At 37.6% G+C, this 23538-nt stretch overlaps 1 protein-coding gene across 2 annotated transcripts in view; it reads right to left on the bottom strand.

The window, feature by feature from the left end:
* Window positions 1-23538, bottom strand: part of ADGRB3 (adhesion G protein-coupled receptor B3) — an 883764-nt gene that overhangs the window by 399748 nt on the left and 460478 nt on the right. For both annotated transcript variants that reach the window (XM_005688755.3, XM_018058811.1), the window contains 2 exons: window positions 7857-8006; window positions 6758-6833 (listed from right to left, as the gene is read on the bottom strand). In XM_005688755.3, coding sequence (XP_005688812.1) covers window positions 6758-6833; window positions 7857-8006 — 226 coding nt within the window. The remainder of the gene's footprint in view (window positions 1-6757; window positions 6834-7856; window positions 8007-23538) is intronic.

Here is a 23538-nt window from a genome sequence, read left to right as displayed (position 1 = left end):
CTGGGTCGGGAAGATCCCCTGGAGGAGGGAATGGCAAGCCACTCCACTATTCTCGCCTGGAGAATCCTATGGACAGAGGAACCTAGTGGGCTATAGCCTATTGGGTCACAAAGAGTCAGACATGACTGAAGTGGTTAGCACTAAAAAAATGTAATGCAGTGTTACAAAACAAGTATCAGTAGAAGGGATTGTGGAACTAATCGTGCAAATAACATATAGCCAGATAAGATACAGTAAAAAGGAGTTAATGAATTAGTAAACATATTAAAACTACTGTAGCCTCTTTCTATTTTTTAAAAGTATAGTTCGTGCAGCTTCTAACCTGAAAGCTTTCATAATTGTTTTAAATGATCTTTTCAATTAAAATAAAACCAAAATAAAATAGGTGATTTCATAAATTCCAGGAATGAAGACTGCATCGAAATCATTAAGCTAAATACATTTACTTTAAAAAAATAGTTTTATATTGAAGTATAGCCGATTTACAATGTTGTGTTAGGTCAGGTATACAGCACATCCATTCAGTTATATATATAAATACACCGATTAATTTTCAGATTCTTTTCCCATATAGATTAGTGCAGAGTACATTGTATATCTTCCTGCGTTATATAGTAGGTTCTTGCTGATTATTTACTTTATATGACATAGTGTGTGTATCTTAATCCCAAACTCCTAATTTATTTCTCTTCCCCTTTGCTCTTTGGTTACTATAAATTTGTTTTCTATGTCTGTAAGTCTGTTTCTGTTTTCTAAATAAGTTCATCCCTATCACTTTTCTATATTCCAAATATAAGGGATATCATATGATATTTGTCTGACTTATTTCACTTAGTGTGATAGCCTCACTTATGCTTAATACTAAAATCAGCTGATGGCTGCTAAAATTAGTTGGGCTAACTTAGAACTTGGAAAACAAATGACAGTTTCAAGTTAGGTAACACCTAGATCCACAATGAAGCTAAGGGATCAGAGGTTTAAATTAACTTTAAAACAGTGTGCCCAAATTAAACTCATTAAAAAATAATATACTGACTTTGTAATATTACAATGTTTATAGTATTAGTCATAAAAATTTGTTACCCCATGGATAATTTTAATTTCTAATGTCCTCACCATAAGACATTATAAAAAGATACAGACTATTACAAAACTACAATATTTCACTGCAAACTCAGAATGAAGAGGCAAAGTTCAAAATCTGGTCCTCAAACTGAAGAAAACATGTTCTGGGTGCAACTCAGTATTTCAGATTGATTACGTTCAAGATGTATTGGTATAAATGTGATTATGTTTTTGTTTTTCTATTATTTACAGTATTTTCTGGTTCATTGTTATTCCTGTTTGCTTTTAATTCCTATAATATTAGGAACTCAAATGGGCTCTATTTCCTAAATATGAAAAAAGTTAGCATCATTTATCTTTTATTATGTTGGTGTACTTGACAGCAAATTTATGTGATTTTGCATTATTGAATATTTTTTTCCTTTTTGAAAAAATAGTTTTCATGTTACTGGCTAATGAAAATGTTAGTTTGTTTTTGGTTTATCCATATTTTTCCTAGCACTTTAATACTATAGTGTAATTTGCATATAATTTTAATTAGGTCCTTTATAATGAATGTTAACAGCTTCGTTTATGCACATTTTTCCTTTTTTTTAAAGCAGGACTACATCTTCCATCTGGAGGAGGACATGGCAACCCATTCCAGTATTCTTGCCTGGAAAATCCCATGGATAGAGGAGCCTGGTGGGCTATAGTCTGTGGGGTCACAAAGAGTCAGACATGACTGAGCGACTAACCACAGCACAGCACATCTATACATCCTACAAGGAAAAGTACACATTACTCCCATACTCAAAAGTATTGTAATTTTCCTATATAGCTGGAACTTGGCTTTATTAAATGAATTAGAAAATGGGTTGATTACAACTGTTTCTTGAACTCTTTGGCTTGAATGCATGCTTGGATATACTTTTCTTCCTTAGAGATAATTTCTACTAGATAATCATGCATTTTTACAGGCTTCTGGATTTACCAAATTGTCCTACTAAAATGTACTGCAGTTAAACCCTCAACAGGGTAAGAACTCACCAGGCTGTGGGTGGTTATTAGTTCCCCAATGTGCACAGAGCCTGTGTGGGTGCTCTCAGCACCCCCAAAGGACGCCCAACCTTTGCTGGTCAGCTTTCAGCGATCAGTTTCAAAAGCGGTCATGAGGGGTAGGAAGAGTCTGGCCCCTGGTGTCAATAGCCTTGGCTAGGGCCACCAAATTGACCTCTAGCACTTTGAAGTACCCATGCTCAGCTACCTCCCCCTGGGCCTTTCAAGTTTTTCTGCAGAAGATACGCATGTATCCAAAGGAATGCAGAAGTCTGTACTACTCAAGAAATAGATATGTGAGCATCCAGAGGCAGCAAGACAGTGAAAGATAATGGTTTTGGAAAACCAAAGACTTGAGATGGATTAGAACCTACTCACCTTTGGGACATAACATCTTGGGCTTAGTTCTCCTGTTGGCAGAATCAGATTCTGACAGAACTAACCTTTAAAGGGCCGGTGACACTGGCTCTATGCTTTTTATTGTGAGATATTATTCTGAAGAATACAATTGGGAGGCTGAGAATAGCCCTTACTTAGTTTGGACTTGAGTAGAGCACATTTCCTTCGGATAAAGTCACAATCTGAATCCACTTAATTGTTAAAGGAAAGACAATCCAACAGTAAAATTGAGGTTACAGTTTGAAGCAGAGTTGAAGGCATATTATAGGGCAAGAGAAGAAAAACAAATATCTAAATGCAAGAGTCAACATTCAAAGTTATTGTTGTCTTTATATTAAGGGAAAATTCTAAATGGTATCTATTCGAAACATTATCAAGTTCTTCTTGGTCTGCACCAGGGCAATTATGCAAAGTATTATTTTAAAAATATTGTATTAAAATACAAAATTCCTGGAGAATTTTTGTCAGCAAGCCTGACATTATTCTGTGTATGGGAAACTTGGCTCAAAACTATTCAACAGATAGTTATTAGTAAAATGATCACAGAAGAAAATGTGTCATGAATATCTGGTAAATAATAACTAAACATATAGAATAAATTTGTGTATTTTTCATGTTGAATAAGAAGATATGTCTTTTTCTATTGGATTCAGATCACACAGTCAAATTTTACATTGAAGCAACAAAATATATGTATTTTATTCCTTTGTTCCTAAAATATTTTAATGGTATAAAAAGAAGGCAAAAAGGCAAAGAATTGATGCCTTCCAACTGTGGTGTGGGAGAAGACTCCTGAAAGTCCCTTGAATTGCAAAGAGATCAACCCAGTCAATCTTAAGGGAGATCAACCCTGAATACTCTTTGGAAGGACTCATGCTGAAACTGAAGCTCCAATATTTTGGTGCAAACAGCCGACTCATTGGATGCAAACAGCTGACTCATTGGAAAAGACCCTGCTGTTGGAAAAAGTTGAGGGTAAAAGGAGAAGCAGGCATCAGAGGATGAGATGGCTGGATGGCATCAGTGATGCAATGGACGTGAACTTGAGCAAACTCTGGGAGATGGTGAGGGACAGGGAGGCCTGGCGTGCTGCAGTCCATGGGGTCACAAAGACTTGGGACACGACTGGGTGACTGAACAACAACATAAACACTAAACTTCTTTGTATCTCAATTTTTTTAAAACTGGCTTTTTATATAGAATATTTTATCATATAAGACAATAGTTCCAGTAAGCATTTCTTGTGCATTTATTATTTATAATAATAAATATAATGCACTGTTCTGGGAGTTCTAAGAATAGAGGAGATTTTAAAGAATTAAGACACTTGGGTGAGGAGGGATGCTGCAGAGGGAATATTTGTCAAGTGACTATATAACAAAGGCATCACTCTTGTCTTCCGAAAGGCTTCTTCTACCCACTAGACTTTCTGAAACAATTTTTTGGAAAGAAAACAAAGAAAACAAAACTGAGATTGCTTGGTGGTTTCATCATTGTACAGTGTGAAAGGGAAGAAAATGAGGAGGAAATGCTAATATTTCACCTTTCAAACAGTGCTTAAGCAAACTTTTCATCCTAAGTATTCTATGGTCATTATTTCTAATGAATCTAAAGGTGAATATTGTCTTCCTATAGTCATTTACCTAATTACTTTATTCTTAGGAAGTATAAGTGGGTGTACATAGTCACAATTCTTATATAAAGGTTATTAAGAACTTCAAACAAATGTGCCAGAACGTTAAAATTCTACAAGTTTACTGAAATAAAGACAAGGAATTTTTGAAGTTGAAAAGAACCTTTGAGTTCAACTGCACGATTTACACACAGACAGTCAGTGACTTGCCCAGAGGCTAATCTGAATCTCTGTCACAGGTCGTATCAGTGGAGTACAGTTCTGGACTTTTTCAGTCTATGCATTAAACTGCCCACAATGTTGCCATTAATCCTTCCACAAGTGACCACTGCTTCTGTTATGATGTATAAAATTGTTGAAAGTTTTTATTTTACAAAAAGGCCCATATCCCTAGATAAATTTCCAATTCCCTTCACTCTATGAATTTATGAAACTTAGACTAATCTGACTTTGTGTAGGTGAGCAAGTTCTGTGGTGTTATTCAAAATAAGATCAACCATAATGCAACTCTGTTTAACATGTAGCGGTGAAACTAATTCACAGGCTAAAGCATTATACACCGAGTGTTTCATTTGCATTCACTATGTCCCTCTGCAGCAAACAGAATGAATGTTGCACATAAAGGTGCTTCAATTTTAAAGTTGAACTGAAGCAGATGATGACCGAGTGACTGAAAAGCTTATAAATTTCTTGTTACGTTCAATTGAAATTAAAACCCAAATCATCTGATTTTGAGTTAGTGCCTAATCTAGCATTCTTGCAAGATTAGCTTTATACTAACAAACTGCCAATGGAAATAAGAGGCTAACTTTGAGTATCTTTTAACTTTCTCCTCAAATAAATATCATACACAGAGATAGAGGCAGTGTAACTACAAATTAGTTTTAGCCGCGAGTAACTGTACAGATCAATGTGTTTTAATAAAACCCATGGAAAAGCTGAAAGTGAAAGAATTAGCTTTGAAAAGGTATTAGTAGAACCAAATGAACCACAAACCTATTTAAATTTAGGAAGCCCAATTTCCATCCAGAGAAGAACGGAGTTAAAGAAAGCTAGATTTCTGAGTTGTCTCTGTGGAGATAACTTATGACTCCCCTTGGATGACACACCAACTCTGTCAATTTGCTCCACATAGATTTTCTCCAAATAATCTTGAACAGTCACTGCAACTGTTGTTTCTTTCTTGAGAGGTCTTTTCCTACTGGACTGAACTCTAATTGTTTTTATTTATTAGCCCATTTGTTATACCCCTGGTATAATGTACATATCAATTTGCAGTCTCTACCCTCGAAAAACAGCGCTTTACTCACAGGGAAGTGAGGAAGCGCTCACAGCCCTGGGGCTGTATTTAATTAAAATACAGTTTTGTCTCACTTCTCCACTGAGAGCTCTGGTGGAGGAAACAAGTCTTCAAGAGTGAGGACAGCATCATCCAGACAGATGGACACCTTGCTTTCTGTGTGTGTGAGTGCTCAGTAGTTCAGTCCTGTCACACTCTGCGACCCCATGGACTGTAGCCCGCCAGGCTCCTCTGTCCATGGGATTCTCCAGGCAAGAGTACTAGAGTGGGTTGCCGTGCCCTCCTCCAGGGGATCTTCCTGACCCAGGGACTGAGCCCGCGTCTCTTGTATCTCCTACATAGCAGGCAAATTCTTTACCACTGCACCACCTGGGGAGCCCATGTTTTTGTTTCTTTTTTTTTTTTTTTTCCTGTGAAAATGAAGTGAAAGTGAAATTCATTCAGTTGTGTCTGACTCTTTGCGACTCTATGCACTATACAGTCCATGGGATTCTCCGGGCCAGAATACCAGAGTGGGTAGCCTTTCCCTTCTCCAGGGGATCTTCCCAACCCAGGGATTGAACCCAGGTCTCTCTCATTGCAGGCAGATTCTTTACAAGCTGAACCACAAGAGCAGCCCAAGAATACAGGAGTGGGTAGCCTATCCCTTCGCCATCGGATCTTCCAGACCCAGGAATCAAACCAGGGTCTCCTGCATGGCAGGCAGACTCTTTACCAATCTGGTAAACCAGTTAAGACAGCAGAGCAAATAAATTAATGTCGGTAGAATTACTATTTGCAATTGTTTCTTTCCAACGTCTGGGAGGAAAGAAATCAATGTATTTCTTCCAAAATTACTCCTCTAATTGAACAGCAGCATTTTTTCTTAATGTAACTGTAATTGGATATTTATTTAGAAGCGAATTGAGATCTTGTGACGATGAACAAAACGTGTGTTCTCAGCCATCATGACACTGCTTTAATTTCATGTCATGCTGGTGAACGGTAACATTAAGTACAAATAAAGCAAGAAGACAGATTAATTTTAAAATGATCCATTCTATTATAGAGCCTTGAGGTTTTCTTTTTCTTACTTTTTTTCCCTCAGTCAAGACAAGTCAGAATTACAGGGCTATAATCAGGAACCAAAATTATCTTTCCTACTTATTTTGCAATGCCATGATATGCTAATAAGCTGTTCATTAAATTGGTATTTTCTATTTCATCTAAGAAGAGCCCTTTGTATTACCAAAGCTTGTTTGACTATTTTCATAGAATGAGCTATAATCACATTTTTGGAATAATTTACAGAGATTACAACAGCTTATTACTTTGTAGCTTACCTCAGAGTGGGCAAAATTAGATCTAAGTTTTTGTACAGGACTGCTCCAAGAACAAAGACTGATGATTCATCTAATTCTAGAAAGAATAAAATTTAACATATTAGCAAAACAGCAAGAAAAATACTATGTCCTATAAAACTTTTAATCTCCTAATTACAAGGGGATTCCAGTATTTATTGATGCAAAGCCAGGAATGGCATTGAAATATATATAATATCATATAAGAAATGAATTGCCAGTCTAGGTTCGATGAAGAATACAGGATGCTTGGGGCTGGTGCACTGGGATGACCCAGAGGGATGGTACAGGGAGGGAGGTAGGAGGGGGTTTCGGGTTTGGGAACACGTGTACACCCATGGATTCATGTTGATGTATGGAAAAAAAAAAAAAATTGTAAAGTTAAAAAAAAAAAAAAAAAAGAAAGAAATGCCTTCTTAACCATGCCGGGCAATTGAGCCCACACACTCTATGTGTTAATCATGACCCCAGAAGATATGTTTTCAGTGGGTTTTGTCATGAAGGAACCTTCCTTCAAGCTGAGACAAGAAGTGGCTGTAGCTATAGCAAAAGAGCTTAAATTCCAGGTGATGTGGGGAGACAGCCTATGCTCTTTGGAGCTCTCAGTTAAAATGTCAGACCTCCAAGGTAAGAATTGAAACCACAGTGTCACTACTGAAAAGGGTCATTCAGTTTAAAAGGCTACCTAAGATGTTCTTAAAACTCAATTCTTTCCTTAGATTTGTTTTCATATATCAATTTCTTAAGTGAGGCAGAAATAATTTATTTTTCACGGACTAGAAAACACAACCTATTTCAATACCTAAACTTAAAATGCTGTGCCACATGCTTTACACTGGGGTGAGTCTGTCAACACTGAAAATCTGACCATGTCATCAGCAGGTCTATAATTTGCACTTGTTTTTTTTTTTTTACTTTTTAATAGATCTTCTACTCCAGTAAATTAAGATTCAGGCGACATCAAATTGAGTTTTCTATAGTAACAAAATGACTTTAAGGTCATGATTACAGACTAAATTGCTAGTGTAGTATTGAATTCATATACTTTTTGCTCAAGGCCTAAATCGCTTCACATATTTACCTTTTGATGACACAGGAGTGAAGATGCTTTTTGGAATGACCACTCTGTCTTCTGAGTTTCTTGCCCAGTCAACCATCCCCTTCCGTCCTTTCATTGGGAAGTTGATGTCTGTTAGAACAGAGGCTGCAGGAAGCTTCTGAATGCTAGCCACTATTAAAAAAGAAGCAATGATGTCAACTAAAATCTTTCAGTGTTATCAAAATTGACCAAATTAAACCTTTCAGTATAGTCAAAAGAAGATTTCTAGTCCAAATTATGTTTATCAGAGCTCTAAAATATACATACTTATTCCTTCATATTAGATGATACTCATTAAGGCTGTGACTGTTTTTCTTATTAATTTGGTTTCTGTTGCTCTCAGTGGGGATCATACAATGACGGTCAGTGGTGCACAGTCAGAGCACAAAACGTGCAGACATACTGGTTGTTTAGGATGGGCCTCCATTCTAATGGTGAGCAGCCCACGTATTTTTTGTTAAATATTTCGATTAACACACTTGACTCACAGACTGACAGTTTCATTTAAATCTGTACTTTGTCTTCAGAACAAGTTTTCTGTGCTCACCTCTAAACATTGCCATTGGAACAATTATTGCACGGATTGGCTGGGCTTCCATGAACATGAAAAACAAGCATATTGCTCTGGGAGACAGAACTGTCAGAATTCAAACAACCAAGCACCAATGCCCAAACCACAGAGACAATATAATATGCAGAATTATTTAACAAGTAGAATAGCAATAACAAACAGTTCTTAAAATGCACACCCATAATTGAAGGTAATAAATGTAATAAATATGTGAAAAGAGAATTCTGTGTGTACTCAATGAATAATATATTTGGTAATGCTTTGGTTGGTTGGTGGTGGTGGTTTAGTTGTTAAGTCTGTCCGACTCTTGCAACCCTGCCAGGCTCCTCTGTCCATAGGATTCTCCAGGCAAGAATACTAGAGTGGGTTGCCATTTCCTTCTCCAGGGGATCTTCCCAACCAAGGAATTGACCCAGGCCTCCTGTATGGTAGGCAGATTCTTTACCAACTGAGCTATGTCTTAATATATTTTTATTATATATATACATACATTAATATATAACTATATGTAACAAAACCATGATAGTAAATACTCAAGCAATTATTGATTATATATATTTTCCATGATTACTTAATTTGTAACTTTTACTTAGGTCCATACTTGACTTACATTAAAGTTTCAGATGTCCTATGTATGATTGAAATGGAAAGATAGTGGGGAAACCGTAAAAGCTATCACAACAGAAAAGCTGTAGTAAGAAACCATTAGGCTCCTCATAAATGTATTTCATTTGAAAGAAACTTGTAATTTAAACAAGAAAGAATGAAAATTATGAATTTAACAATATTAGTTGTATAAATATATTACTTCACCACTGGCTTAGTTGCAAATTAAATTGGTTATGTATTACTATACTTTATGAAAGCTCTTTCAGACTATTATACACATCCATTATCAGAACAGAATAGAATTTCATTTGGCCTGTAATTTGACATAATAACATTAAAAAAGGATTTTGTAACTAAATGTTAAAGGAAAAGGGTGCTGGGTAACATAAATTGTTATGGATGTGAAATGCTATTTTTGGATAGCATCTCTAATTATTTTAGTGTCTTTAATAATTCAAACAAGATAGTCTTTATGGTCTAGAAGTCAACTCAGTTTATCTGTCCCAAAGAGTCCAAAACTCCAGCGCAGGTAGGTGGACAGACCAGCACATTGGCAGCATGCTCTTTCTTAAGGGTCCTCCAGGCTTCATTCAATATCCAAAGCTAAGTGCATCTACTTCCAAATTCCTTGATTCTAACTTTGGTTGTCTTGGTCTTGAGAGGAAATTTATTTCACTTCGCTGGTCTAAAAACTGATGAAAAATAATAAAGCCTTTTCTGATTTCTGGTTTCTATTATAAAGGAAAACAAAAGATAAACTGTTGGATTCTGAGGTCTAATATGCCCATGGATAAAGAAAACGTGGTACATTTGTGCAATGCAATATTACTCAGCTATAAAAAAGAATAAAATAATGCCATTGCAGCAACATGGATGGACCTAAAGATCATCATACTAAGTCAGACAAAGACAAATACTGTATGATATGACTTAAATGTGGAATCGAAAAATAACACAAATTAACTTATTTTTACAAACCAGAAATAGATTCACAGGCATGGAAAACAAACTGACAGTTATCAAAGGGGAGAGAGGTGGGGGCAGGATAATCTAGGCAGCTGGGATTAACAGGCCTAAAATAGTAATAGATACTCAACAAGGACCTACTGTATAGAACAGGGAGCTATATTCAATATTTTATAATAACTGATATGGAAAAGAATCTGAAAAAGATATAGATATATGTATGTATATATTAACATATATTTGACTCACAGTGTTGTATACCTGAAACTAACATGACATTGTAAATCAACTATAGTCAATGATGTCTTAAGACATGTCTAGAGTATATACGTGTCTAGTGCTGCCAAAGAGCATCGGTGCAGAGCATGAGAGCACAACCTGCGTGCTTTGCTTCCCTAAGTTGCTGCACAAAACCCCGTCGTGAGGATTCAAATAATATAGTGTCTTTCCTCAAAAACTGAGAATATGTGTTTCTTACAGAAGATTCGAGTGCTTAGAAAAAAATCTCAAAGGACACAATGTACTTGAACACACAGGTGAGTCTTGAATGCTCGAAGAATTACCCCCAATTCACTGTGTCATGTCATTACAATACCAGACCTTATTTCTCACGCAATAAAAATAGGTGACTCTTCATGGATAAGCCTTGGAGCAAACCCGGCTGCCTTTCATTTTGCATGTTCACTGCTTTCATTCTGCATTTGGAATACAGCATGAAACCCCCTGGGAGCACCATGTCTGTTACTGGCCAAGCTCCCAGGGGATTCGGGTTTGGTATAGATTTTTGCTCATCAGAAAGCATAAGGGAGGGAGAGGGTGGGATGATTTGGGAGAATGGCATTGAAACATGTATAATATCCCACAAGAAACGAATTGCCAGTTTAGGTTCAATGCAGGATACAGGATGCTTGGGGCTGGTGCACTGGGATGACCCAGAGAGATGGGGAGGGAGGTAGGAGGGGGGTTCAGGATTGGGAACATGTGTACACCCATGGCGGATTCATGTTGATGTATGACAAAATCAATACAATATTGTAAAGTAAAAAAAAATAATAATAAAATAAAATCTGAAAAAAAAGAAAGAATAAGGGAATTTTTACAAAGGATTCTAAAAGCACATGAGTCATTCTTCTTTTTTTTTTTGTAACCACTGAGCTCTCCTTTGGTTCATCAAAGTAGATAGGGTGCCTCTAACTTGTTCCTGAGAAAAATCATGACGTTTTAGCCCTGTGTCCTATTGACTGAGGTCCTGGACAATGGGGATTCTGTCTGATTCATCTTTGTAATGTGTACAGTCCACTACAAGTTGAATCAGCTGCATTATGAATAAGAAAAAAAAAGAATAAATTAGGAGCTTGGGCTTAACATATATACATTACTACTTTAAAACAGGCATCTTCCTAGATGGCTCAATGGTAAAGAATCTGCCTGCCAATACAGAAGACACAGGAGACATGAGTTTGATCCCTGGGTGGGGAGGATCCCCAGGAGGAGGAAATGGCAACCCACTCCAGTATTCTTGCCAGGAAAATACCATGGACAGAGGAGTCTGGTGGGCAATAGTTCATGGGATCACAAATACATATATATAAACCAGATAAACAGCAGAGACCTATAAGGGGAAAGAATCTGAAAAATTATATACATATACATATATATATATACACACACATATATGAAATACTTGGTTGTATACCTGACACTAACACAACATTGTAAATCAACTATACTTCAATTGAAAAAATACACAATGAGAAAAAATAAGGCACCTGGAAAGAAAATGCTAGGGACTGAAGTGTACACATAAATGCTGCAGGAATGAACAGAAATGGGCAAATGAGAGCCAGTGGAGGAAAGGGACAGTTTACTAGAGTCAGATAAGCGTAGACTCTGGATCTGGGCCTGGATTCAAATTCTGGATATTTTAGGCTAACTATGATGTCCTGGACTTTCAGGGCCAGTCCCAGTTCATTTCTGTTATTTTATACGATTATGATTAACACCACCCATCACTCTCAAAAGTCTCATTTTAGAGAATAAATTTCAAGTTCATTTTACATGCTGTGTGACCCAGAGCAAATTGTCTAACCTCTCTGTGCCTCCATTTCCTCTTCTGTACCATGGGAATACTAATATTATCTATCTCACTGGAATGTTGGAGGATGAACTAAATAACTACATGTCAAGCAGTGAGAGCTGGGTGCTGAATCAATACCTGAAGCATGAGTGGTCCTATGGAACTGTTGGCTATTCTAGTAGGTTTCCTCATAATTACTTCCAGGCGAACTAGGGAACTACCTCATCGTACATCCATAGTATGATAAAGCATTTGAATTTTGCATTAAACATTCTTTTTTGGTTGTCCTTCAGTGACCTTAGGCATGAAATTACATAGTCAAAACTTAATGTTGAATATATTCAGACCAAAGGCAGGAACTGCACTTAAAAAATAAATACAGGTCATTCTTCAGTACTTTAATGCATCAACTTTAATGTACCACCTCGGGCGTGACTAACAGTTCCCTTTAAATTTATCCTTCCCCTTCCTTCCCTCCTCCATTCATCCCTTTCTTTATCCCTTCCTTCATTCCTTTATTCTAGTAGCTTCTGACAGAGGCAAGGCACTGCCTTCTCTGGTTATTTGGTTACACAAGGTCAGTCAAGTTAAAAATCTATCTCCTCCATTGAGAAGGGAAACTACTGTGTTGTGGATAACAAATTCAGTATTTCTATTGCAGTCATGGCCACTGCCTGCACCAAGAACTTCAAAAGCACTACTTTTAGGCAGCGACCTAAGCGCTGAATGCAATGACTCATGTCCTGTAATGAACAGAGGAAACTCCCCAGGGAAGGCACGTCATAATCATAAACACAAGTGGAGGGGCATACAGAAGCTCTTTATGGGATGCCCTAAAAGCTGTCTTTCTCACTACCTCCTACTATTGATGCTTCAAATATATTTAAAATTCACACTATATTTCATGTCGATTCAGAGGGAACAACTCACAAACTGGATCCTGACTCACTAGTATTAGAAAATTGGCCAGTTATCCAAATGAAAGTGATTGTGGAAAACATCACTCAACATTACTGGATGGTCACCTGCACAGTTTCAAAGTCCCGCACATAACACTTGGGAGGGAGGGAATGGTGCATTGTATAAGTGTGTTAGAAAGCAACTCAACCATAATGGAAAAATATGAAAGGAAAATGTAAATATATATATATGTATATATATATATATATAACTAGATCACCTTTTATATGGCAGAAATTAACACAAGACTGAAAATCAATGGTACTTAAATAAAATAAACGTGACTCAGTTTTGCTCAGGAGCCCATAGCAAGCACATGGGAACTGAGCAGAGCCTATACGTAGTAGTGTGACCTCCGCGGCACTTAGCAGGTTAAGAAGCCATTGCTTTTATACTTCTATGGCAATGCTGAGTGGCTTGTAAAATGCTGAGGGTATTTGGGAGATAAGGGAAGGACAGCTGACTTTTATTGCACGCTTGCCATGGTCTTGGCACTTGCCACTGTTCCTTAAATGATTCAGCATGTATTAATATTTATTATGTAGTTTCTCTGTGTTAGGCCCTGTTCCTAGTACAGCACTTGGCTCAGATGCCTTAAACATGATACATTATTTAATATTTAAAACAACCCTAAGAGGTACTGGTTTTATCAGTATCCTTATTGTTATTATCTGTGCTTTCAGTTTAAATGAGGAAGAGGGCTCTAAGTGGTCACATTGTGATTCAAATCTCGGTTTGCCTACTCAGAAGCACAGGATTTTGCACTGTGTGGTGCAGTTTGTACCTAACGCATAACAGCAAATTTACTTTGCCTTACTCTAATAGTTTTGTGCTAAATATAAAAGACAGATATAATGATTCAACTAGAGGAAATAAAACTATCTTATTTGCCCAACAGAAGATCAAAACTAGATATCACTGAAGAACCGTGGTTAGCAAAAGGGGATGCAGATACTATACCTACACATAGCTTAATTCATCCATCATAATCTTCATGTTCTAATATCTTTATGAACAATCACATTTCAGGTTTCTTCAACAGTGTTTATAGGAAACAGACATTCAAATGGACAGATTTTTTGGTTTCCCGTTTCCCCATCCAACTTCCCTCATTTATGCTGTCTCCTTCCCAAAGGGACTGGAGTGTTATAAGTCTTGGGGAAAGAACAGGCAATCCTGGAATAGACTGCAGCCTCCGTCTCCTGGGAAACAGAGCTGGTGGGCGGGGCGTCTGCAAGGAGAGGGTGCTGAGCTCTGAGAGCATCGATCAGTTCAGCCTCCACCATCCCTGCTACAGTGTGTAACAACCCCACAACCCAGAGAGGCACACAGAGATTTAGATGAGAAACATCTTTCCTATTAGGGAGTTCACTGATTTGTTTGAAGAGAGAATGCAGGACCCTCTGATATTTAGAAATAGACAAACTCAACAGGCAGCTGAGAAAGTGGCAAGTCAAAGATCTTATGCAACCTGCTACTTTCTAATGACCTGCTGTATATATATTGAAACTTTAATTAACTGTTTTGTATATTCCTTTCTGGCATTAAAATCGAAAATCTTTTAAATTAATTGTGGATTACCAGCTTCAGATTCTATTTTTTTAATCCATTAGCCATTTCAAAGCCTGAGAGTCTCTGCACTGCAGGTTTTTTTTCTGATTTCTGCTCTTGAACTTCTGGTCGGACTTCAGTGATCTCTGCAGAAGATTCCCTCAGCTTCCTCTCAGATACTACTCCTTAGCATGTATTCCTGCTGATACACATGGTCACCCCCAGCTAGACCAACACATCACTTTGTTCAAGCTGAACTCTCTTAACCAGGGGCTGGCAGACTACAGCCCACAGGCTGGATCTGACCTTGCAGCTATTTGTGTATGATCTGTGAGCTAAAAATGGTTTTCAGAGATTAAAGTAGTTGAAATAATCAAAAGAAGAATCGTATTTCTTGCCACATGAAAATTAAATAAAATTCAAATCTCAGTGTTCACAAATTAAGCTTTATTGGGATACAGCCACACCATTCACCCACGTGAAGCCTACGGCTGCTCTCAGGCCTCAGTAATAGACTTGGACAGTTATAACAGAGATTGTACTGTCCACAAAACCTGAAATATTTAGTACCTGGCCCTTTACAGAGAAGGTCTGCCTACCCCCTGTTGCAGACAAATGTTGGAGAAACTATTATTAAATATTATAATCTTTCTTCAAAGAGAAATATATTGTAAAAGCATCTTAATTTCTGTACTTTTTCTGTTAACTACTGCATGTTCTGACTGCCGTTTTCTTTCTATGCTTTGCAAAATTTAATGAGGGACATTTTAAGCTGATTATACCAGTTTTATTTCAGTTTTTAAAAAGGGTATGTTTTGTGTACTTTTATGAAGAGGCACTTATAAATGGTGATCTTCTCTACACAAGTAGGTCATGATTTCATTTCTAACATAAATAGAAATAACATATGATATGCAGAGCATTTTTGCATGTATATCTGAAGTTTAAAGCCAAATCGGCAAATAAAAAAAAAAGGTTTTAGGAAATAAGTTTTCCCTCTTCTCCGAACCTGTGAAATGAAGAGCAGTATTCTTGCAGAGGAAGGACCTTTAGATGATAATAAACCAAGAGCAAGAAATAGGCGTGCTGGTGTATGCAGCATTGTGCATGTATGCCTGTGTGTGGCGTATAGTTTTGAGATCTTTGGGTATTTAAACCTTACTAGAGGAGTAAGAATCAGGCACCCATACAGGCACGAAATAGCAACTGAAGTCTAGAATCCCAGGGCTTCCCAAGATAGTGAATCATCCATCCCCAGAACAGTAACAGCATTGCCAAGTGCCAAGACTTGACAAGTGAATGATCATTGTGGACTGGAGTTCTCTCTGGAAATTCATTCCTCTAGCAAACTTCTGTTGAGCCCTGAGAGTATTCCAGGAACTGTCCCACCACTGAGGAGCTCGCAAGTGAGAAACAGATGCCCAGTCTTTGCCTTTAACGAGCTTGCAGTCTAGTGGGAAACACACATTTGGTAAGTGAAGAAACAATTTGGATGATTCGAGGTGTGACAGGTGGTATAAAAGAAAGAACCGATGAGGTGGCATGTGGTCAGTTTGCCAAAGATGGCCTCTTTGAAGAGGTAGAACGTGAGCTGAGAGCTGATGGATAAGCATAAGTGGGAGAAAGAAGAAAGACCCAGTGCAGACTCAAAGCCTGGAAGAGAGCCAAGATGTCCAGGAGCATCAGAACAGCAGTGTCTGGATATAAGGTGAGAAAACTACAATGACCTCGAAAAAGAGTAACATTTTTAATAGAGCATGAAGGTTTAAGTAGAGAAGTAATAAAAGAAAAGGTAGAAAATGAAATTTTGGACTAAGTGGCCTGAGATCTACAGCATGATCAAATTTAGAACTTGGAGGTATGAACTGGATGTCTTCTAGTAAGAAGTAATAGTTGATAATGTAAACATGGATAAGTTCCCCCAAAGAGAGAGTACAATGAACAGATTTGTTCATTCAACAGATATTAACTGAATATCTATCACATGTCAAGCACAGTCTGGGCACCGGAAATACACCAGTGAACAAAACAATCTAAGCCCCTGCCCTCATGTGACCAGCATCATATCAGAGGAGAGACGGACAGGGAACAGACAAGCAAAACCAGACCAAATGTCAGTAACAGTAAGTGATCTTCGGGAGAATGGTGAGTGGGTAAGGACCTTTCCTAAATACAGGAAGCTTTAGTGGTCAGGTGGCTTCTCTGCAGACATCAAGGAGACGGCAGAAAAGAGGTTTCAATTTGTATAGGAAAGATTCACTCTTAGAGGGTAAAGAGAAGCAAACAAGGAAAGATACCAAAAATAAATGGAGGGCAAAAAAAGAAAAAATAAATAAACCACAATAGTAAAGTAGCTGTGAATAATAATGACATGTGTGATAAGTCGCTTCAGTCGTGTCTGACTCTGTGCAACCCCATGGACTGTATGTAGCCTGCCAGGTTCCTCTGTCCATGGAATTCTCCAGGCAAGAATACTGGAGTGTGTTGCCATGTCTTTCTCGAGGGGATCTTCCCAACCCAGGGATCAAACCTGCATCTCTTATGTCTCCTGCATTGGCAGGCGGGTTCTTCAGAAATAGTGCTACCTGGGAATTCAGTTCAGTTCAGTCACTCAGTCGTGTCTGACTCTTTGCGACCCCATGAATCGCAGCATGCCAGGCCTCCCTGTCAATCACCAACTCCTGGAGTTCACTCAGACTCATGTCCATCGAGTCAGTGATGCCATCCAGCCATCACATCCTCGGTCGTCCCCTTCTCCTCCTGCCCTCAATCCCTCCCAGCATCAAAGACTTTTCCAATGAGTCAACTCTTTGCATGAGGTGGCCAAAGTAATGGACTTTCAGCTTTAGCATCATTCCTTCCAAAGAAATCCCCGGGCTGAACTCCTTCAGAATGGACTGGTTGGATCTCCTTGCAGTCCAAGGGACTCTCAAGAGTCTTCTCCAACACCACAGTTCAAAAGCATCAATTCTTCGGTGCTCAGCCTTCTTCACAGTCCAACTCTCACATCCATACATGACTACTGGAAAAACCATAGCCCTGACTAGACGGACCTTAGTCAGCAAAGTAATGTCTCTGCTTTTGAATATACTATCTAGGTTGGTCATAACTTTTCTTCCAAGGAGTAAGCGTCTTTTAATTTCATGGCTGCAGTCACCATCTGCAGTGATTTTGGAGCCCAAAAAATAGTCTGACACTATTTCCACTGTTTCCCTATCTATTTCCCATGAAGTGATGGGACCAGATGCCATGATCTTCGTTTTCTGAATGTTGAGCTTTAAGCCAACTTTTTCACTCTCTTCCTTCACTTTTATCAAGAGGCTTTTTAGTTCCTCTTCACTTTCTGCCATAAGGTTGGTGTCATCTGCATATCTGAGGTTATTGATATTTCTCCCAGCAATCTTGATTCCAGCTTGTGTTTCTTCCAGTCCAGCGTTTCTCATGATGTACTCTGCATAGAAGCTAAATAGGCAGGGTGACAATATACAGCCTTGATGTACTCCTTTTCCTATTTGGAACCAGTCTGTTGTTCCATGTCCAGTTCTAACTGCTGCTTCCTGATCTGCATACAGATTTCTCAAGAGGCAGGTCAGGTGGTCTGGTATTCCCATCTTTTTCAGAATTTTCCACAGTTTCTTGTAATCCACACAAAGGCTTTGGCATAGTCAATAAAGAAGAAGTAGATATGTTTCTGGAACTCTCTTCCTTTTTCCATGATCCAGCAGATGTTGGCAATTTGATCTCTGGTTCCTCTGCCTTTTCTAAAACCAGCTTGAACATCAGGAAGTTCACAGTTCACGTATTGCTGAAGCCTGGCTTGGAGAATTTTGAGCATTACTTTACTAGCATGTGAGATGAGTGCAATTGTGCGGTAGTTTGAGCATTCTTTGGCATTGCCTTTCTTTGGGATTGGAAAGAAAACTGACCTTTTCCAGTCCTGTGGCCACTGCTGAGTTTTCCAAATTTGCTGGCATATTGAGTGCAGCACTTTCACAGCATCATCTTTCAGGATGTGAAATAGCTCAACTGGAATGCTATCACCTCCACTAGCTTTGTTCATAATGATGCTTTCCAAGGCCCACTTGACTTCACATTCCAGGATGTCTGGCTCTAGATGAGTGATCACACCATCGTGATTATCTGGGTTGTGAAGATCTTTTTTGTACAGTTCTTCTGTGTATTCTTGCCACCTCTTCTTAATATCTTCTGCTTCTGTTAGGTCCATACCATTTCTGTCCTTTATCAAGTCCACCTTTGCGTGAAATGTTCCCTTGGTATCTCTAATTTTCATGAAGAGATCTCTAGTCTTTCCCATTCTGTTCTTTTCCTATATGTCTTTGCATTGATCACTGAGGAAGGCTTTCTTATCTCTTCTTGCTGTTCTCTGGAACTCTGCATTCAGATGCTTTTATCTTTCCTTTTCTCCTTTGCTTTTAGGTACCTGGGAAGGCCTTAACAATGACAGACTGGCTTTATAAGGAGACAAAGCCTTTATAAAGATTATTGAAAAGGGCCACTGGTTTAGAAAAATGAGAACCATACTCTAAAATTAGGTTCCAGACATGCTCTACTGCAGAGCTAATCAGTTTTTTAGACACGGCCAAACAAGTAAATATTTTCAGCTTTGAGGGCCAGCAAACTTACGTTGCAACCACCCAACTCTTCTAGTAAATGTGGAAGGTGCCACAGACAATTCATAAATGAATGGTCATGGAAGAAAATATTGTATTTAACTGTAAAAGAAAAAACATCTGATGTGACCAACATAGTGGCTCTTTCATTTAGTAAACAGTGTTTTGTATCAAAAGTCCCGGTTTTCTGCCACCAAGCACTTATTCATCTTCACAGAAGGTGCTGCCCGGTACTCAGATATTCAAATAAAAACCTAACGGTTGTTCCAGCTTTCCTTCATTCCTAAAACCATATATCAACACCTCCTCTCAATATTATCTCTAGCAAGTGTCTTAAGCCACCTCTCTTCCCTCTGTCCCCATTCCAGATCCCTCTTAATGCCTCCAGTATCTCACATGTAAAACTCTCATTGTTTGCAGAACACATGATCCTCTAGATAGAAAAGCCTAAAGATACCACTAGAAAATTACTAAAGCTAATCAATGAATAAAGTAAAGTTGCAGGATATAAAATTAACATACAGAAATCCCTTGCATTCCTATAAACTAATCATGAGAAAATAGAAAAAGAAATTAAGGAAACTATCCCAATAACCATTGTGATGAAGAGAATAAAATACTAAGGAATAAACCTATCTAAAGAAACAAAAAACCTATATATAGAAAACCATAAAACATTGATGGAAGAAATCAAAGATGATGCAGATGGAGAAATATACCATGTTCATGGATAGGAAGAATCAATATAGTGAAAATGAATATACTAACCAAAGCAATCTATAGATTCAACGCAATCCCTATCAAGCTACCAATGGTAATTTTTCACAGAACTAGAAAAAATAAATTCATAATTTGTAGGGAAATTTAAAAAAAATCTTGAATAGTCAAGCAATATTGAGAAAGAAGAATGGAGGAATCAACCTGCCTGACTTCAGACTATACTAAAAAGCTACAGTCATCAAGACAGTATGGTACTGGACCAAACCAGAAATATAGATCAATGGAACAAAATAGAAAGCCCATAGATAAATCCACGCACATATGGACAACATATCTTTAACAAAGGAGCCAAAAATATACAATGGAGAAAAGACAATCTCTTTAACAAGTGGTGCTTGGAAAACTGGTCAACCACTTGTAAAAGAATGAAATTAGAACACTTTCTAATACCATGCACAAAAATAAACTCAAAATGGATTAAAGATCTAAATGTAGGACCAGAAACTATAAAACTCTTAGAGAAAAACAGAGGCAAAACATAAACTGACATAAATCACAGCAAGATCCTCTATGACCCACCTCTCAGAGTAATGGAAATAAAATAAAAAATAAACAAATGGGACCTAATTAACCTTAAAAGCTTTTGCACAACAAAGGAAACTATAAGCAAGGTGAGAAGACAGCCTTCAAAATGGGAGAAAATAATAGCAAACAAAGCAACTGACAAAGAATTAATCTCAAAAATATACAAGCAGTTCGTGCAACTCAATACTAGAAAAAAGAAAGACCCAATAAAAAAAATGGGCCAAAGAACTAAACAGACATTTCTCCAAAGAATACATATAGATGGCTAACAAACACATGAAAAGATGCTCAACATCACTCATTATCAGACAAATGCAGATCAAAACCACAATGAGGTACCATCTCACACAGGTCAGAATGGCTCCTATTAAAAAGTCTACAAACAATAAGTGCTGAAGAGGGTGCAGAGAAAAGGGAGCCCTCTTACTCTGTTGGTGGGAATGCAAACTAGTACAGCTACTATGGAGAAAAGTGTGGAGATTCCTTCAAAAACTGGAAATAGAACTGCCATAGGACATAGCAATCCCACTGCTGGGCATACATCCCGAGGAAACCAGAAATGAAAGAGACACATGTACCCCAATGTTCATCACAGCACTGTTCATAATAGCCAGGACATGGAAGCAACCTAGATGTCCATCAGCAGATGAATGGATAATACTACTCAGCTATTAAAAAGAATGCATTTGAATCTGTTCTAATGGGGTGTATGAAACTGGAGCCTATTAAACAGAGTGAAGTAAGTCAGAAAGAAAAACACCAATACAGTATACGAACGCATATATATGGAATTTAGAAAGATGGTAACGATAACCCTAAGTGCGAGACAGCAAGAGACACAGATATATAGAACAGTCTTTTGGACTCTGTGGAGAAGGTGAGGGTGGGATGATTTGAGAGAACAGCATTGAAACATGTGTATTATATGTGAAATAGATGACCAGTCCAAGTTTGATACATGAAGCAGGGCACTCAAAGCCAGAGCACTTGGACAATCAGGAGGGATGGGGTGAGGAGGAAGAGAGATGGGGTTCAGGATGGAAGACACATAAGCACCCGTGGCTGATTCTTGCCAGTGTATGGCAAAAGCCACTAAAATACTGTAATATTTTCCAACTAAAATATATAAAATTTTTAAAAAAGAAAGAAAAATGTAAATCAAAGCATGTTGTCCTCATACTGGGAATAATTCAATGGCTCACCAGTGCTTTTAGAGTAAACCCATATCTACCCGATGGTCTTCTTGTAGCTGGCACCTGACTGTTTGTGAGTCATGACTAAAGCACCATCCACTCTCCCCCTCCTGGTTGGCTGCACACCGTTTTTCCTCTCCACCACAGGGCTCTTCCTCTTTACCTAGAAGATTCTTTCTCCTCTTATCCTTGAATCTCTGCTAAATTGTGCTTTCCTTAGCTCAGTCTACCTGAACCACTCCATCTAAAGAGGTTAAACTCCCCCATTTCCTATCTATCATATAACTTATTTATTTTTTATGGCTCTAGTAACAGGTAACCTGGAGAAGGAATCAGCAACCTACTCCAGTATTCTTGCCTGGAGAACTCCATGGACAGGGGAGCCTGGTGGGCTACAGTCCATGGGATTGCAAAGAATTGGACACAACTGAGCACACAGCACATTGACAGGTAAATATTATTCAGTTTTACATTGATTCATTTATTATTTGCCTCCCACAGTAGACTATAAGCTCCCAAAGGAAAGGAAGTGTCCATTTTACTGCTGTGTACCAGGATCCTAACATCTAGTAGCTTCTAAGCTACTAGATGTTTTTAATAAATGAGGTGTTCCAAAGGCTCAGTAGCATGCACTGGAGTTTAATGTGATATCTTTGGGCCGTGAAGACAAATACACTTGGTTTTCCAATTACTTTGTGATCTTTGGCAAGTCATTGAATTGCTCTTGCTTTTGACCATCTGTAAAAAATCAATATCATTTCATAAGGATTAAGCCAAAAAGAGTTACCATTTTGCAACCTTTTGGCTAAGATCAAGTGAAGCCAAAGATAGCTCATTTTTTATACACAGTATGACATGACATATGCCAATTTCCTTCTGTCCTTCACCTCAACCATTCTGTACCTTGTGTAAAATACTGTGGAATATCCAAAATTTTAAAAGAAAATAACTCTTATATAGAAAGAAACTACAATAAATGCTGGAGAGGCTGTGAAGAAAAGGGAACCCTCCTACACTGTTGATGGGAATATACATATTTACAATGTGTGCATATATATATATATATATAACATATGTATGTTATATATATGTATAACTGAATCACTTTGATGTACATTTGAAACTAATATAACATTGTATACCAACTATACTCTGTTAAAGTTATTTTTTTTAATGAATACATAAGTTCTATATTTATGAACATCATTTCTTTCTCTTCAAGCTCCAAAAAATACTCTTTTGTTTTTGGATTGTGAAATCAAAAACCCAAAAATAATCCCTAAACAACAATGTACTTTTACTCCTCATTTGCATGCATGCACAAATAAAAATGTACACTCTGAGAATGAATGCTCTATTTACTACTATAATCTATGTTATTAAAAACAGCATATAAACCAATTACTTCACCTATGCAGTCTAAATTATACTGCTCAATATTATACTTACTTTGCAATTAATAGATATTTTAGAAGTAAATATTATATACTTTAATATACTATGACATTTTTGAAATATTAAGGAGTATTAGTATACATTTTAAAGATGATTATCCTCTTTAATAAATACTAATATATTTTAGGGAATGTAAAAGAAAAAAATGAAGGAGTTAGGAAAAGTTAAAAGAAAATTAATCAGGCAATGAGTCTGGGGAAAGCAAACAGAAATTTTCTGGAAAAAAAGGAGGTAGAGATTAATGTTTTCAAATAATGAAGACCAGATGCTTCAAAAGGAGGAAGGTTCATAATTCTAAAAATAATAAAGTAGCTCAAATGGACATCAAAGTTGGATATCATTAAAA

The sequence above is a fragment of the Capra hircus genome, chromosome 14, assembly GCF_001704415.2.
Source record: "Capra hircus breed San Clemente chromosome 14, ASM170441v1, whole genome shotgun sequence".
Taxonomy (NCBI): Eukaryota; Metazoa; Chordata; class Mammalia; order Artiodactyla; family Bovidae; genus Capra; species Capra hircus.
Note: the sequence above shows the minus strand (reverse complement) of the source record. Positions and strands in the feature narration are given on the sequence as shown.